This window comes from Melanerpes formicivorus, unplaced genomic scaffold, assembly GCF_026170545.1.
Source record: "Melanerpes formicivorus ecotype bairdi unplaced genomic scaffold, bMelFor1.0.p_v2 SCAF_17, whole genome shotgun sequence".
NCBI lineage: Eukaryota > Metazoa > Chordata > Aves > Piciformes > Picidae > Melanerpes > Melanerpes formicivorus.
The window spans coordinates 13,201,628-13,215,890 of record NW_027142369.1 but is presented as its reverse complement, the minus strand read 5'-3'; the positions used below and the strand labels follow the sequence as shown (position 1 = coordinate 13,215,890).

Genomic DNA, 14,263 nt, shown 5'->3' with positions numbered 1-14,263 from the left:
GTTGAGCTTCAACACACACATTTTAGTTTTCTTTGTTTTGTCTTCTGTAGAAAAGGCTAAATTTCACCTTTAGTAATGATGCAAACATTTTCATTTCAGCCTCTAGAATAATGTTAGAAAGTATGAGGAGATGAGTTGCCATCTGCCTCTCTACAGGTTATGATGAATTAATGCAATCAAGAGCATCACAGTCAAACAATTTTGAGCACCAACCAGAAGCAGAAAGCAGGTTTGCTGGTTCTGTCACCTCCACAAGAGCAAATCCTACACACTGTAAATTGATGACTTCATGCTCAGAGTCTCTTCTCTGCACACTCTGTGATATGGATCAACTGGTGCACGTACAGTTCTCTGTGGGTAGCACTCTTACCCAATGCTGGCAACATGATTATTGGAAAACTAATCAGCTTCATCTGAGATAAATTGCATTTCCACCAATTATAGCTTAATTGTTGACAGATGGGAACACAGAAGGGAGATGTGTCACATCATTAAGAGAACAGGTGTATAGACAAGTGCCAGATTAATTGTTCCAGCCCATTAAATCATTGACCTTTTCAGCATACCCTCACCATCCTATTCAAAGCTCTCAAGATATTTCCAGCTCACATACAATGACCATGTTTATCAGGCATGTTTTAAAAACAGATAGACTCAGGACTATGGACTTGTTAAATCTAAGTAATTCTTCTTTCTCATTAAAATCCTTTATCTTCTTCCTCCTTCTCTGCATTGGGGTTTGTTTTCATGAAATCACACATGGCATGTGGGCTTTCTCCAAGCAGCAGTTTTCCTCATGAAGCATGTAGACATGCTGTAATAGTTTAGTCAGGGATGTCAAAAGGAAAGGTGAGATCAGGACAGACAAGCTCAGTGCTGGGCAGCTATGCTGGAGGCTCCAGTTTAGATCTGAGGATTTGGCTGTGATTCTTAGCTGTTCCAAGCTCCCACTCTGCCTGGGATTTTCAATAAACCTTGAGAGAGACAAATAGCTAAATACTATTGAAACTGAGTCAGCCACGGGTGTCTAATTCCCCTAAATATGTGTAACAATGTGTCTCCCACTGTTTTTTTCTGGCTATGTAATCCAGGCAGCTGAGGATGCTTTACCAACACATCCAAAACAGCTTTGTGGGAGGTAGCACAAGTTTGAGAGAGTGATGCAGGATATGCTTCACCTGTCCTTATCTGCCCAAGTTCTGCACTGTCCTGGGTAATTGGAAACTGACTCCAGATCTAGTTGTTCTGAATGTCCTGACTTGAAAAATAAGAGGATAAGATTTCCAGCTGAAGGAAAAATGTTGGACTCAATGATCTTAGAGGTCTGAGAGGTCTTCTCCAACCAAAGCAATCCTATGAGGTGTTGGGTGACAGGTTGGACTTGATGATCTCTGAGGTCTTTTCTAACCAGATTGATTCTATGAAAACTATGAAAATAAAGCTGCTTTGATGATAATCATATTTGTTACTCCTGCAGTCCCTGTTCTGTGTCAACAAGCTGATTTGAAGATGTTTTACCTTGGGTAGGTTTTAGAGAGACCAAGTGCAAAGCAACCAAGGGTGACAACCAGAAGGTATGAGGGAAACTTAATGTTCTTTGTCAGCTCTGCAACTTCAAGCAGAGGTAAGATTGGTCCTGGGCTGCATCCCCACCAGTGGGGGCAGCAGGTTGAGGAAGAGGATTCTGCCTCTCTGATCCACTGTTGTGAGACCCCACCTGCAGTGTTTGTCCAGCTCTGGAGCCCTCAGCAGAAGAAGGACACAGACCTGTTGGAGCAGGTTCAGAGAAAGCCACAAAAGTGATCAGAGAGTTGGAACACCTGTCTAGTGAAGAAAGGCTGAGAGAGTTGGGGTTGCTCATCCTGCAGAAGAGAAGGCTGTGAGGAGATCTTATTGTGACTTTTCAGTTCTTAAAGGGGGCCTACACAAATATGGGGGCAATTTTTTTTGCAGGGCCTGTTGTGACATGACAGGGGGTGATAGCTTTAAACTAAAAAAGGGAGGTTTAGAGTAGACAGAAGGAAGACATTCTTTACAATGAAGGTCTTGGGACACTTGCTTAGGTTGCCCAGAGAAGTGATAAATGCGCCTTCCCTGGAAACTTTCAAGGCCAGGCTGTTTGGGGCTCTGAGCAACCTGATCTGGTTGAGGATGTCCCCACTCATTGCAGGGCATTTAGACTAGATGACCTTTAAAGGTCTTTCCAACCCAAACCGTTCTGTGATTCTAAGGCTGATCCTGGGAATCAGACAAGTCTTTTTCCCAGCACCAGGGCTGATGGTGGGCTCTTTCCCTCACTTGTGTAGCACTGATCCCCTATATATCCTTTTTTTCCACCTTAAAAAAACTACATGATGTATGACTGAAGCCTCATTTCATGTATGTGCTTGAGTGACTTACTGTGTTCCACAAAGCTGGTGCACCTTTTCTGTGGTGGCCCTTATAGACCTAAAAAGACAGCCAGATAGGAGACTGGCAAACAGGGTGAAGTTCCCTCTCAGATTAAGAAAAAAATATTTTATAAGAAAAAAGCAGAGAGTTTAATGAAAAAAGCAGATTAGAAAAGATAGAAACTGCAAGAATCTCTTTGATAAATCTATACACCCTTCATATAACCACGTCTTTCAACATACTTGGAAATACCAGCTTGCAGCAGGACAGCTTGTTCAGATTCTCAAGAGATGCAGCAGCTTTGACTAGCACTACCAGGGGTATGTGTCTGCAGGAGATTCATAGGTTCATAGAATGGTTTGGGTTGGTAGGGACCTAAAAGATCATCTAGTTCCAACTCCCCTGCCATAGGCAGCGACATCATCCATTAGACCAGGTTGCCAAAGGCCTCATCCAATCTGGTCTTGAACACCTCCAGGAAGGGGGCATCCATGACCTCCATGGGCAACCTGTTCCAGTGTCTCACCACTCTTACTGCAAGATCTTTTCTTTCTAACATCCAGTCTAAATGTCCCTTCTTTCAGCTTCAATCCATTCCCACTCACCCTATCACTACAAGCCCTTGTAATAAGTCCTGTCCTGGCATTCTAGTAGGCCCTTTCAAGTACTGGAAAGTTGCTACAAGATCTCCTGTAAAAGGAAATAAAGAGATGCTGGAGATCTTTCAGTTTCCACCATTCCACCTGGACTGAGAAGTGAATGAAAGCCAGTTTTCTCAGAACTTTTTCCATAAAAGTGGAAGTTAGTAGTGAAGAAAGTACATTTATTTCTGTGTCCAGGTGAAGGAAATGTGTGTGTGTGTGTGTGTGGGGGGGGTATTTCAGAAATACCAGAATATTTATGCTAAATACCTCCTAAATGAGTCATTTTGCTTTGTATTGAACTGGGGGTTTGTGGTTTAGGAAAGGATACAAGGTAAAAAAAAAATAAAAATATAAAACCCAACAAGATAAAAATGAAAGTTTGAGTAACTCAGAGGAAAGTAAAAGATTTCATTTCAGCTGGAATTTTGTATTTGGTGTTGACCCAAAATATTTTCCAGCCTCTGCTTGTTTTTTTTCTCTTTTTGCCAGCATTCTCCTCCTCCCTCCATCCCCACTTCATTGTTGCTCAGTCCAAGTTATTTTTTTACCAGATATTTTGACTCAGCTGCATAACCTAGAGGGTCAGTAGTCACTCCAAATCACTGAGCTTCTCATTTTCAGCTGTCCTTTGCACCAGCATATACTCCCAGGAATGCCACATAATGCCAGCATCTTGTCTCCACCCATAGTCCATCTGTCCAGGGGGGTTTCATCCCCACCAGAGCCGTGTTCCTTCAGTCCATCTCTCTCACCCAAAGCCATGCCACTAGAAATCTCTATCAAAGAAGTCATCAAAGAGAGAAAACTCTCTCTGTCTTGGTTCTCACGAGTGTAGGTTTGCGGTAGATCTTCTCTTCTATTTCCCACTCCTCAGAGCCTGTACTGGAAGTGTCCCAGAACGGATCCCTTGTCTGTGACTCCCTGCAGAACCATAAGTCAACCTTCCTGCTTCTGCCTGGAGAGAGTTCAGACCCATCATGCTGCCTGGAGAGTTCTCTGCTCCACATGTTTCCTTGGGAAAGGGAAAGAAAAAACCAAACAACAAAAAACCCCCAACCACCAACAACATAATTTCGTGGAGCTGCATGTGCAGTCCCATAGGATTTGGCTGAAAACAGTTATGGGCAGCTGGAGGCATGTAAAGAAGATCCTGAGAGATGCCTGCAAGACCAGATCCCATGTCTGGGGCTGGGTAGGACCAGGTGTAATATATTCAGGATTGTATTTGGTAAAATCAAAGTCTGGCAAGAACCAGAGTGGGTTTATGCCTGAGAGCTGAGGTGAATAGAAACCAGCAGATCTGTGGTGATCTCCTGATAAAAGTTCACTGGCAGATGAGTGTTTCACTGACTTCATATAATCATAAAATGGTTTAGGTTGGAAGGTACCTTGAAGATCATCCAATTCCAACATCCCTGGGGAGGGACACCTTCCACTAGACTAGGTTGCTCAAGGCACTGTCCAACCTGGCCTTGAACACTTCCAGGGATGCGACATCCACAACTTCCCCACACAACCTGTTCCAGTGTCTCATCACCTTCACTGTAAAGGATTTCTTCCTAATATCCAGACCATCTATCTTCTCCCAGCTTAAGCATTTGTACCTTCAGTGATACATTTCCAGCCTCTGCTGGTGCCTCTGTGACTATTCCATAGCTCTTAATTCACATCTGCTCAGGTCTGGATACTATGAGAGAAGCAGCCCAGGGACTGCCAGTCCTGAGGCATCCCAAGATTTTGCCTTATGAACACATCTTCAAGCCTTCTGCCCCCCAGCCTTTTGAACTTGTACCACGTTACTGCCAGAGATTGATCAGCTTCCAAAGGGAAGCTTCTCTGATGACATTTAAGAGGCTGATGAGTTTTACATCTCCTTAGAAAATTATTCTACTTACCACAGCTGTCTCCATGAAAATGCTGATTGTGCTCAGCAGGGATGAGGTCTCGGCTTTCAGTGCTGCTGCTTCTCTGGAGAGTGTCAAGGACTTTCTTTGGGCTGAATTCCTTGATTTTTTGTTTATTGATTTTTGCCTCCCTGTGGAGATTTCTCTTCAGCTCTGCCTGGGTTTGCAAATGAGTCGTCAACACAAGCAGCAGAGGAGCAAACACGTTCTAACAGCTCAATGTGGCATATCATTAAGGAGCTGGCACTGAAAACAATTACACAGTTGACTGTGTATTTTAACCAGGGCAAAGCAGTATTTCCCAAACTGGGTGCATGATAGAACATGACCTGGACAGAGCTTTTTGGTTTCTCCATGGAACATGGCCAAATGAGGGCAAAGCACTGGAAAAAATTAGAATACTGATCATAGGGGCACTGGGGATGCTCTCCACTTCTCCTCCACCTGAGCCACTGGGAAAGCTTCATTTGACTATCCCACCAATAGACTTTCTTCCTCCTACTCCATGGGAGAGATATCAGGGATGGACAAACCTCTGCCCAAGATGGGAATCCTCATCCTATACCCAAATCCATCTCAGTGTTACCTCTTGGTGCTTGTGGGTCAAGTCCAGCATCTGCAGCTTGTGCAAGTGCCACCGCCTGCCGGGGAGATGTTTCAGGCTTTGTCCATTTTTCTCCAGGGCCTACAAGGTGTTTGAAATGCAGATAAATACACCTGCACATTCTGAATCAGGCAGGAACCACCAGCTCATAAGCCCACACCCAGCCCCTGGGGCACGTCCCTAGATAAGGGCAGTGAGTTTTTCACAGTGTAGCCAAATTGCAGCTATTTATCACAGATTTTCAACACCCTTACAGTTTATCTCACAGCTCTGGGGCATGGTGGGAAAAAAAAAATCTTCATTAAAACAATGCATACATGCTTCTGCCCTCCACCCCAAGGTATTAACGCTTTGAGTTGGCTGTCCAAGATAATATCATGATCCAAAGGGAGGAGCGACTTCTGCAAGTTTAGGTCTGCAGGAGATGTTTAGAGCACATAACACTTGTAGCCTTCTACCTGCTGTGTACAAGTTGCTCAGCCATTAAAAAAGTGGCCCTCAAACATCTAGCCTCGAAAGTATTTAAGGTCCTGGCTCAGGAGGTCCACCTCACCCAGGGATCTGTCATGCTGGAGATTCATAAACTTTCCCCTTATTCTGGATCCTTTCACCCACACATGGGTGTTTCATCTGCTGTCAGGGCCAGGAGCACAACCAGTGCAAAACACCACTTTCTGCTCCTTACAGTGCTCAAATTACAGGAGCCTGCAGTCAGCAATGTCCCATACATGGAGCTCAACCCACATTCTTACCTTCATTTTTGTGCTTGTAGCCACTTCTTGCTGACTCTGGGGCTTTGCAGGAGCAATTGGTGGCAGAGGACCAGCAGGTTCAAGCCTCTACAAGTTTAATAATTATAATATTCAGCATTGTTTGTCCACACAATCATAAAACCTGATACAAAACTACCCTAACATTTTTCAAGCTCAAATTTTGGTCTGGATGCTTGGGATGCAAGAAGAAGATTAGCATCTCTAGCATATGCTCAGAGACATGGACATCTCCCTTGGTTCTTCAGGACTGGACAACACCAAGGGAGTCTTCTGCATTACACACAAAGCAGGAAAAAACCCCAAACAACAGTTTGACATTAGCTTCATCCTTCTTTGAACCTCAGTAATGCCCAAGGGTCCAGGCAAGATCAGTGTGAAGACAAATCCCAGCTCAGAATGCTTCATGTTAAAGTTGAAGCATGGGGAGTACAAAGTCATCCAGAGGCAGACCCAGTTACCTGAGACCCAGAGCAACATTTCTTCCATCCAACCAGCCTCTTTGATGTTGGCTTAACTAAGACCTTTCTCTGCAGAACTGTGCATGATACAAACTGCCTTTCCTGGTGGGCAGTGGAAGTGGGCAGAGACTGGCTTTACAGACTGCAGAGCATGGACTTTTAACTTCAGGAGCTAAGTTGTCTCTGTAAATCATGCCAAACTAGTAGATTCTACTGGGTCATTTCATGACTTGATACTGCTAGTATCTTCTCCTACCATCAGACCTGAGGGTATATTTAGACTAAATAAGAAAGAAGACATTTTTTTGATGCTGAGAGTGGGGAAGCACTGGCCCAGGTTGCCCCAAGAGGTTGTAGATGCCCCATTCCTGGAAGCATTCAAGATGAGGTTGGATGAGGCTCTAAACAACCTGATCTAGTTGAAGATGTCCCAGATGAATGCAGGGGAGTTGGACTAGGTCACCTTTAAAGCTCCCTTCCAACTGAAACCATTCTATGATTCTTGGTATGTCTTCCTTGGAAATTAAGTGGAGTATCATCAAGGACTTAATCAGTAAGACCTGACTTACAGTTTTTGTGGGACATCATTAATTTCTTCAATATGAGCTAGTGTCAAAAAACGGTGATGTGCCTCTGACTGTCTGCTCTGAGCTGTTGCCTAAGCCTGTGCTGTAACTTTGAAGCAAGCTGCAGATCAATGCAACAATGCAGAGAAAAAAGTCAGCAGCATTGTCTAAAGAGGGAATTTGCCATCACAGAATCATAGAACGGTAGTGGTTTAAAGGGACCGCCAGAGATCATCCAGTCTAACTTTCCTGCCAAAGCAGGGTCACTTAGGGTAGGCCACATTTTGAGGTGAAACTTCAGCTCAGAATGAGGTATGCTCCAGTTTGTACCTGTTGTTCCTTAACCTGTTACTGGACACTACCAAAAAGAGACAGGCACCTTCATCTTGACACCCACCCCTCAAATATTTATAGACCCAAACACCAAATTCATGTGTCTCATAGCATCCAAAACAAAGCCCACCAAATCTACAATAAAGCTCTAAAAATGGCACTAGATGGCAGCATGTGACACCACAAACTGCATCCCAGGCTGGGCTTCACTCCTAGATGCCAGGGTATCCAGGGACAGGTGGGTGAAGACAAACTCCCACACTCACCTCACTATGCCTGGTGGGGAAGCAAAGGTTCGGCTTTTGGCTAAAGGTGTGTCACAGGCTGGAAAACTTACTCTTTTCCATAGTCTCTGTGAACCACACAGGATTTTCCTCTGGAAATACTGACTGAAATCCTCTGAAATCCTCTAAGAGTCCTTGGGAAGGCCACGTCATCCTTCTCTGCTGTCTTTGAAACTATTCCTTCAGGGAAAAGGGGGTTTGCTGGTGCAATTTAGACTCCCTAACAGCAAAAGCACAGGGTGGGATTAACAGTGTCATTTTCCTGCAGTGAGAATTATCAGTGTTTTAAAAATGCATAGATACAGCTGTAATGAAAATAAGATCATAGAATCATGGAAGCATAGAATGGTTTGGGTTGGAAGGGAACTTAAAGATCATCTAGTCCAGCCTTGCTGCAGTGACAGAGACATCTTCCACTAGGCTGGGCTGCTCCAAGCCCCATCCAACCTGACCTTAAACACTCCCCGGGAGGGAGCAGTCAATGGCTAAACACTACATGCTGGTAGGAGATTTTTGAATGAGGCTGAGATTCCATGTGAGAGTTTACTGGGCAAAACTGGACTCATTCGAGGTTCTCCTGCCTAATCTTTCCACCAAATCCAGGGACACATTAGTCAATAGCTGGTAGCTGCCTGTGCTCGCTGAAGCCACCAGTCTTGCCCAGCTCAACAGCCCAGGCTGGAGGAGGTTTAACTGACTCAGTCTGGTGGCTCTTTTGTTCTTTTTTATGTTAAGACAACGTTAATAACAGCAATAAAATCTTGAGCAAAGCAGCCAGCTTCAGCAGGGTGCTGTTGTTGGACATGTGCAGAAGGTTTGTCACTAAATTTTGGGAGAGCAGAGATGCCCTTGGGAAGGAACAAGATGGATCCCAAAGGAGCACAAGAAGGGGAGTTGTAATTGCAAGGGGTTATATAGGTGCCTGGGAAGGAAGCTGACCTGCATGGGCAACTGAGGGGCAATACAGTGCTGGTGTAACTCAGGATAGGCCCAGCTCCAAGCTGCACCCAGTGCTAAGGTGACCCATCATAGACTCATTTAGGTTGGAAAAGACCTTTAAGCCACATTGTTTTAAATGAGCTAGCAACTCTAACCCTTGTGCAGTGAGGTACCTTAACCATATTTCCTTTCCTGCTCTGCAATAAGTTATGTGGATATAAAGGGCTTTCTGGAGTTTTGGTTATGTTGTAGTAACTCTTGTGCATACAGAGTTGAGAGGAGAAGCTGAAGGTCCATGTAGGTGCACAGCACACACAGTAATTGTGGAAACCTAAAATAATTGCTCTGTGCTTTCACCAGCCCCTATTGCCAAGCACTTTTGCCTGCTTTACCCACCTCTGCCCTTAGCTGAAGCTAGACTTTGCCAGGTTACTTAATCTGAAGAGCTAAAACTAGACCCACGTGATTCAAGTTGGATTCCTTCTGCAAAGGGTTCAGTCTTGGCCACATTAGTCCCATGGCAGCACTAAGATTTGGCTCCAGACACCCAGATGCCATAATGGAAAGCTGGTGGTTGCAGGAGAGGTGGCACTGTGGCCAGCACTGGTACATTTGTGCTTGTTGGGTGTCTGCACAGGCACATGAGGGCTGGCCAGCAAGGCTTAACACATGAAGTCAGGAGGAAGGGCAAAGGCAGGGCCCTGCTGTTATGGTCCCTCTTCATGTGTTCTTAGAAGATGAATCATAGAAACATAGAATGGTAGGGTTTGGAAAGGATCTCCAGAGACCATAGACTTCAACCTCCCTGACAAAGCAGGATCACCACACAAAGGGCAGGTCACACAGGACTGCATCCAGATGGGTCTTGAAAGTCTCTGGCGGAGACTCCACAACTTCTCTGGGCAGCCTATTCCAGTGCTCTATCACCCTTACAGTAACGCTTTTCCTCATGTTGAGGTGGAAGTTCCTGTGTTCCTGTTTGTATCCATTGCCCCTTGTCCTGTCACAGGACACCACGGGCACCTTCTTTTTGACATCCACCTTGCAGATATTTGTAAGGATTAAAATCTCCTCTCAGTCTTCTCTTTTCTAGACTAAACAGCCCCTGGTCTCTCAGCCCTTCCTCATCAGACAGATGTTCCAGTCCCATAATCATCCTGGTAGCCTCCGTTGGACATGCTCTAGAATATCCCTGGCCTTCCTTAACCAGGGAGCACAGAACTGGACACAATACTCCATATGAAGCTCTCATGCTTGTGCTAATAAACCAAAAATAATCTCTCTGTGGTCAACGTATCGCTCTGCCATAGGTATTAAATTTGGACTGGTGATAAAACTCATCTAGGGAGAAATTATTTACTGTGAGGGTAGTGAGACACTGTAACTGGTTGCCCAGAGAAGCTGTAGAAACTCCAACCCTGGAGTATTCAAGGCCAGGTTGGATGAGGCTTTGAGCAGCTTGGTCTGGTGGAAGGCATCCCTGTCCATGCCCGCGGATTAAAACTAGAGAATATTAGAGGTATTTTCCAACCAAAACCTTGTATGATTCTGTGATCATCTAGAGATAGGATCTCCTACTTAAAATTGCTGTGGGATATTTGTTTCCCCCACTATGGTACTGTGACATGTGGCAATGTCCCCAGGAAAGCCCACACTGATGGGTCAATCAGAGCAACTCTTATGGAGCTTTACAAACTTATCTTACTTGAGGTCTTCGGGGTGGGTGCTGTTTGATGATGCTGGTTTCTCCCTTTTCTGGTATGGCGTGGAACAAAAGGAGCCCTTAAGATTAAAGAAATGGATGAAGTTACTTTTGGGTGATGATCACCTGCTTGGCTGTACTCAGCAATATTTTGCTGCCTTTTTCTTTGGTTGGCATGTCCTACTAGTCTCTGTCTTATTGCACACCCATGATGCATGATATTAAACATTGCTTTAGATGCAGAAATAAAGTAAGGATATGCCTGTTGTTTCTCACAACTGCATCTTCCATAGGCCTCTCCTACTTCCCTCTACAACCCCTCATACCTTCTATATGTGACAATAACCCTCATCCATGTCTTCTGTGACCTCCCTGGGTCTCCCTTGTAATCAAGGTTCCTCTTCCATTGATTGTGACCATCATCTGGCTAAGCCATCTGTGAGCTTTGCTGCTTCCTTGCTGGCTGCCCTTTTGAAGTGAGGAACAAGGCAGCAGTTTGAGCCTTTTCTTGTTGCTGAGTCCCTGAGATATTTTATTGTTATTTTTTGTTGGAACTGAGAAATATCTCTCATGCTTTTACTGAACTTGGATACAAACAGCTGGTGGGTTCAGAAGTTAGTGGGTTATGATGAGGCAAGTGGCATGATCACAGACCCCCATCTTTGGAAATCAGCCCAAAATAACACGCTACACACCAGTGATCAACTGTTAGTTATTAAAGCAGTGCTTTGGCTGAGGCATGAACACAACCTGGACTAGGGTTGTTCTGCACTGGTGCTCTCATGTGGAAAGCACAAATAAATACTTGCATGTGCAGTTAAGATTTGTGGTTGTTTTGATTTGGGTTTGTTTTTTTTAACAGAAGACATTCTCTATCCCACCTAGTCTCCAGAAAAACTCTTGATGCATTCAAACGCTGTTGTATATGTGGAGTTGAGTGAAGTGTTGCTGGGCAGCTCCTGCTCCCTCCCAAGGTGGCCTCAGGGGAGGAGAGTTGGGGACAAAGTGAATTACATCATAGCTGATGCCAAATTTAAGAGCTACACTAGAAAGAAAAAGTACTAATTTGGGGGTCACCTAATAGGGGACCTCCCTGGTCCCTTTAAATGAGCCCCATGGAAGATTGCCAAAGCAGGGCTTTTGGAGAAGAAATCAAGAGGGTCATGGAGGGAGGGTGCTGGGATAATGGGAGGAGACAGTGACTCCACCAGATAAATGATTGCTGGGCTCTGCAGAGCACCAGCAATGATTAACCACTGAGTGAAGCTGCAGCTGGTCTGCTCATGCAGGAATGAGCTCCTGAAATTAACATTTCCATAGCAGAGGCTCCTCTGGAGAGAGACTTGAGCTGTCACGCAGGACACACTGAGACAGGAGCTTGTGATAGCAAAAAGGGGATATTTGATTATTGCCTCCCAGTCTTCAGGACAAATTGGTGCACACAGGATTTCTAAGGGGGAAGTAAAATGCGAGGTGGCTCATGGTGCTGGGAACATGGCACGGGCAAGGAGCTGGGGCTTGGGAGAAGCTTGTTTTGGTGAGGGGTATGGCTTTAGGGAAGTTATTTCTCCATCCTGAGATTTTTTTTTTTTTTTAAGCTATTTAAATTACTCAGTTTCATCCTACATATGAGAACCTCCAAACCTGCTCAGTCCTGGGGCAAAGACAGTCCTTAGCACACCTGCACAATGACTGTAAGGAGGAACATTGCTCCTCTGCACAGATACCACTGAAGGTGGAGAGGCCTGAGTTGAAGGCATTGCTTGTGACTTTTTATTTTTCACCCTTGCACTTTAGTAGCAGCAGATTCTCCCAGCTGGAGAAGCAGGATTTCACACAAGCTAAGAAGAGCCCTCATAAACAAACCTCCTCTCTTGGAGGCTGTGATTATTTAGACAGTAGCTCCAGCTAGTACATCAATCAACTGCTCTTGAGCACACTAGTTTTAGTTCTGAGAATTAAAAATTATGTTTAGTGAGGGGGTTTGAAAGTTGGTTTTAGTTTGTTCTTTGTTTGGTTGGTTTTTTAAGCACTTATTTTCTACAAGCACTTGTTAAGAACAGGAATATTTGGTTGTCTTGCTGTGATGAAGTACTTGAAATCCCCTGTGTAAAGCTAGACCTGATCTGTATTCACCTCAGGACCTTTGGCTGCATCACTGCTATTGTGCCAGAGGTTTATTTGCTTCCACTTTCTCCTGATGGATGATCTTAAAGGAAATATCCATCCCCCAGTGAAGCAATGGTGGTTAACACTGCTCAGTGTGTGTCAGAAATTCAGTTTTGGGTATGGAAAAAAAGAGGGGAGGGTGCTGGGGTTGCAAATCCTCCTCCTTCTTCTGCATTGTCTTTTCTCAAAGCATGCTGATGTTTGTGGGGGTTTCTCCCCACACTCACCTAATGTGGTGGTGTGAAAGATGTTCACCATCATCCAGCTCATCATAGAGAGCTATGCATCCACTTTCAGATGGGTGTAAACCTTATTCTGCAAGCCAGCCTAAAACTACCACAGCCAGCAATGTGCTCTTGTGGCCAAGAAAACCAACGGTCTACTGAGGTGCATTCCTTTGAGGGTGCTGGGGCACTGGACCAGGCTGCCCAGATTTGTCATGGAGTCTCCTCTGGAGAGATTCCAGACCCACCTGGACATTGCAGTCCTGGGCAACCTGCTCTTTGTACCTCTGCTTTAGCAGGGGGGTTGGACTAGATTATTGCCAGGGTGCCTTCCAACCTCCACCATGCCAGAATTCTGTGATATGCCCAGTGGTGTCAGGTAAGCAGAATGAATGTAGAACTGGGAGTTACTGGGCTGCTGTATAAGGACTTGCTCAGATGCAGGCTGGTGTCACTACATGCCAGATTGATGCTGGGGAGTGGGACTGTTCCCAGAGGGACAACTGATGGGAGTGAGGAGCCTGAGATCTGTGCTCTGGTGACTGAGACACTTTCCAAAACAGGCTAGGGGCAAAAAATGAGTTCTCACAAAGCTGAAATATCCTGGAACTGGCAGAAAGCTACTGACGCAAAACAGCACATGCATGGACCTGCACCCACCCTGCAGTGCACCCTGCAGACCCCAGCCCCAGCTGATGCCCCAAGGGTCTCTGTCCTGCATTTCACAGTAATTGGTGATGACTCTCTTACCTTCAGAGGCTGTGCCATACGAGGTCTCCCGGAGAGGTGGAAGTTTCCAGTGAGGAGTGTGTTCTCCCCACTCTGATGTGGTTGGCAGGTGCAGGCTGGGCTGTCCTGGCACACTGGGGAGCTGGTACAGGGTGGTGAGAATGGGCAGGTCCTCCCTGGTACACATTGGTGCCACCTTGGTCACCTTGGGATGTCCTTTGGAAGAGCTCAGGCCCATTTTGCAGAGTGGTGGCTTTGAAAATAGAAGGAAAACTTCCTCATGAACCGTCCTCCCTGAACATGGAGAGATCTTTGTGAGCCACAGTAGGGTCTGGGAAAGCTCCCTGCTGGTTTCTGAGGCCAACGCAGGCTCACACAGATGTTCCCACACATTCTTCCTAGCTCAGTTAAACATTGACCTGGCCCCAGCCACTCCCCTATGGGGATGAGAAGCAGCTGCTGCTGCTGGAGAGGTAGAAAGCAGCTTGAGAAGCCAGCACCAAGCCCTGGAGAAGCTTTGTTTTTGACACACAAGCGATTTTC

At 45.4% G+C, this 14,263-nt stretch overlaps 1 protein-coding gene across 2 annotated transcripts; it reads right to left on the bottom strand.

Moving 5' to 3' along the window:
* Window positions 1-3,162: 3,162 nt before the first annotated feature.
* Window positions 3,163-14,059, bottom strand: CCDC198 (coiled-coil domain containing 198). Of its 2 annotated transcripts, none has more exons than XM_068149186.1 (6): window positions 13,742-14,059; window positions 10,602-10,678; window positions 6,296-6,382; window positions 5,526-5,624; window positions 4,931-5,096; window positions 3,163-4,047 (listed from the first exon to the last, which is right to left on the bottom strand). In XM_068149186.1, exons 1-6 carry the CDS (start codon window positions 13,956-13,958, stop codon window positions 3,827-3,829), a joined length of 867 nt encoding a protein of 288 aa, XP_068005287.1. In that variant the 5' UTR covers window positions 13,959-14,059; the 3' UTR covers window positions 3,163-3,826. The 2 variants fall into 2 exon arrangements, with proteins under 2 accessions (XP_068005287.1, XP_068005288.1); XM_068149187.1 differs by having other exon boundaries at window positions 3,807-3,956.
* Window positions 14,060-14,263: the final 204 nt, after the last annotated feature.

Bases quoted from the DNA above. Each gene is read 5' to 3' on its own strand.
- CCDC198 (XM_068149186.1), bottom strand. From the start codon at position 13,958: ATGGGCCTGAGCTCTTCCAAAGGACATCCCAAGGTGACCAAGGTGGCA. The intron at 6,383-10,601 runs GTAAGATAAGTT...TTAAACTTGTAG, and splicing joins ACCCACCCCGAAGACCTCAA to AGGCTTGAACCTGCTGGTCC. The intron at 5,625-6,295 runs GTAAGAATGTGG...AACACCTTGTAG, and splicing joins CTACAAGCACAAAAATGAAG to GCCCTGGAGAAAAATGGACA.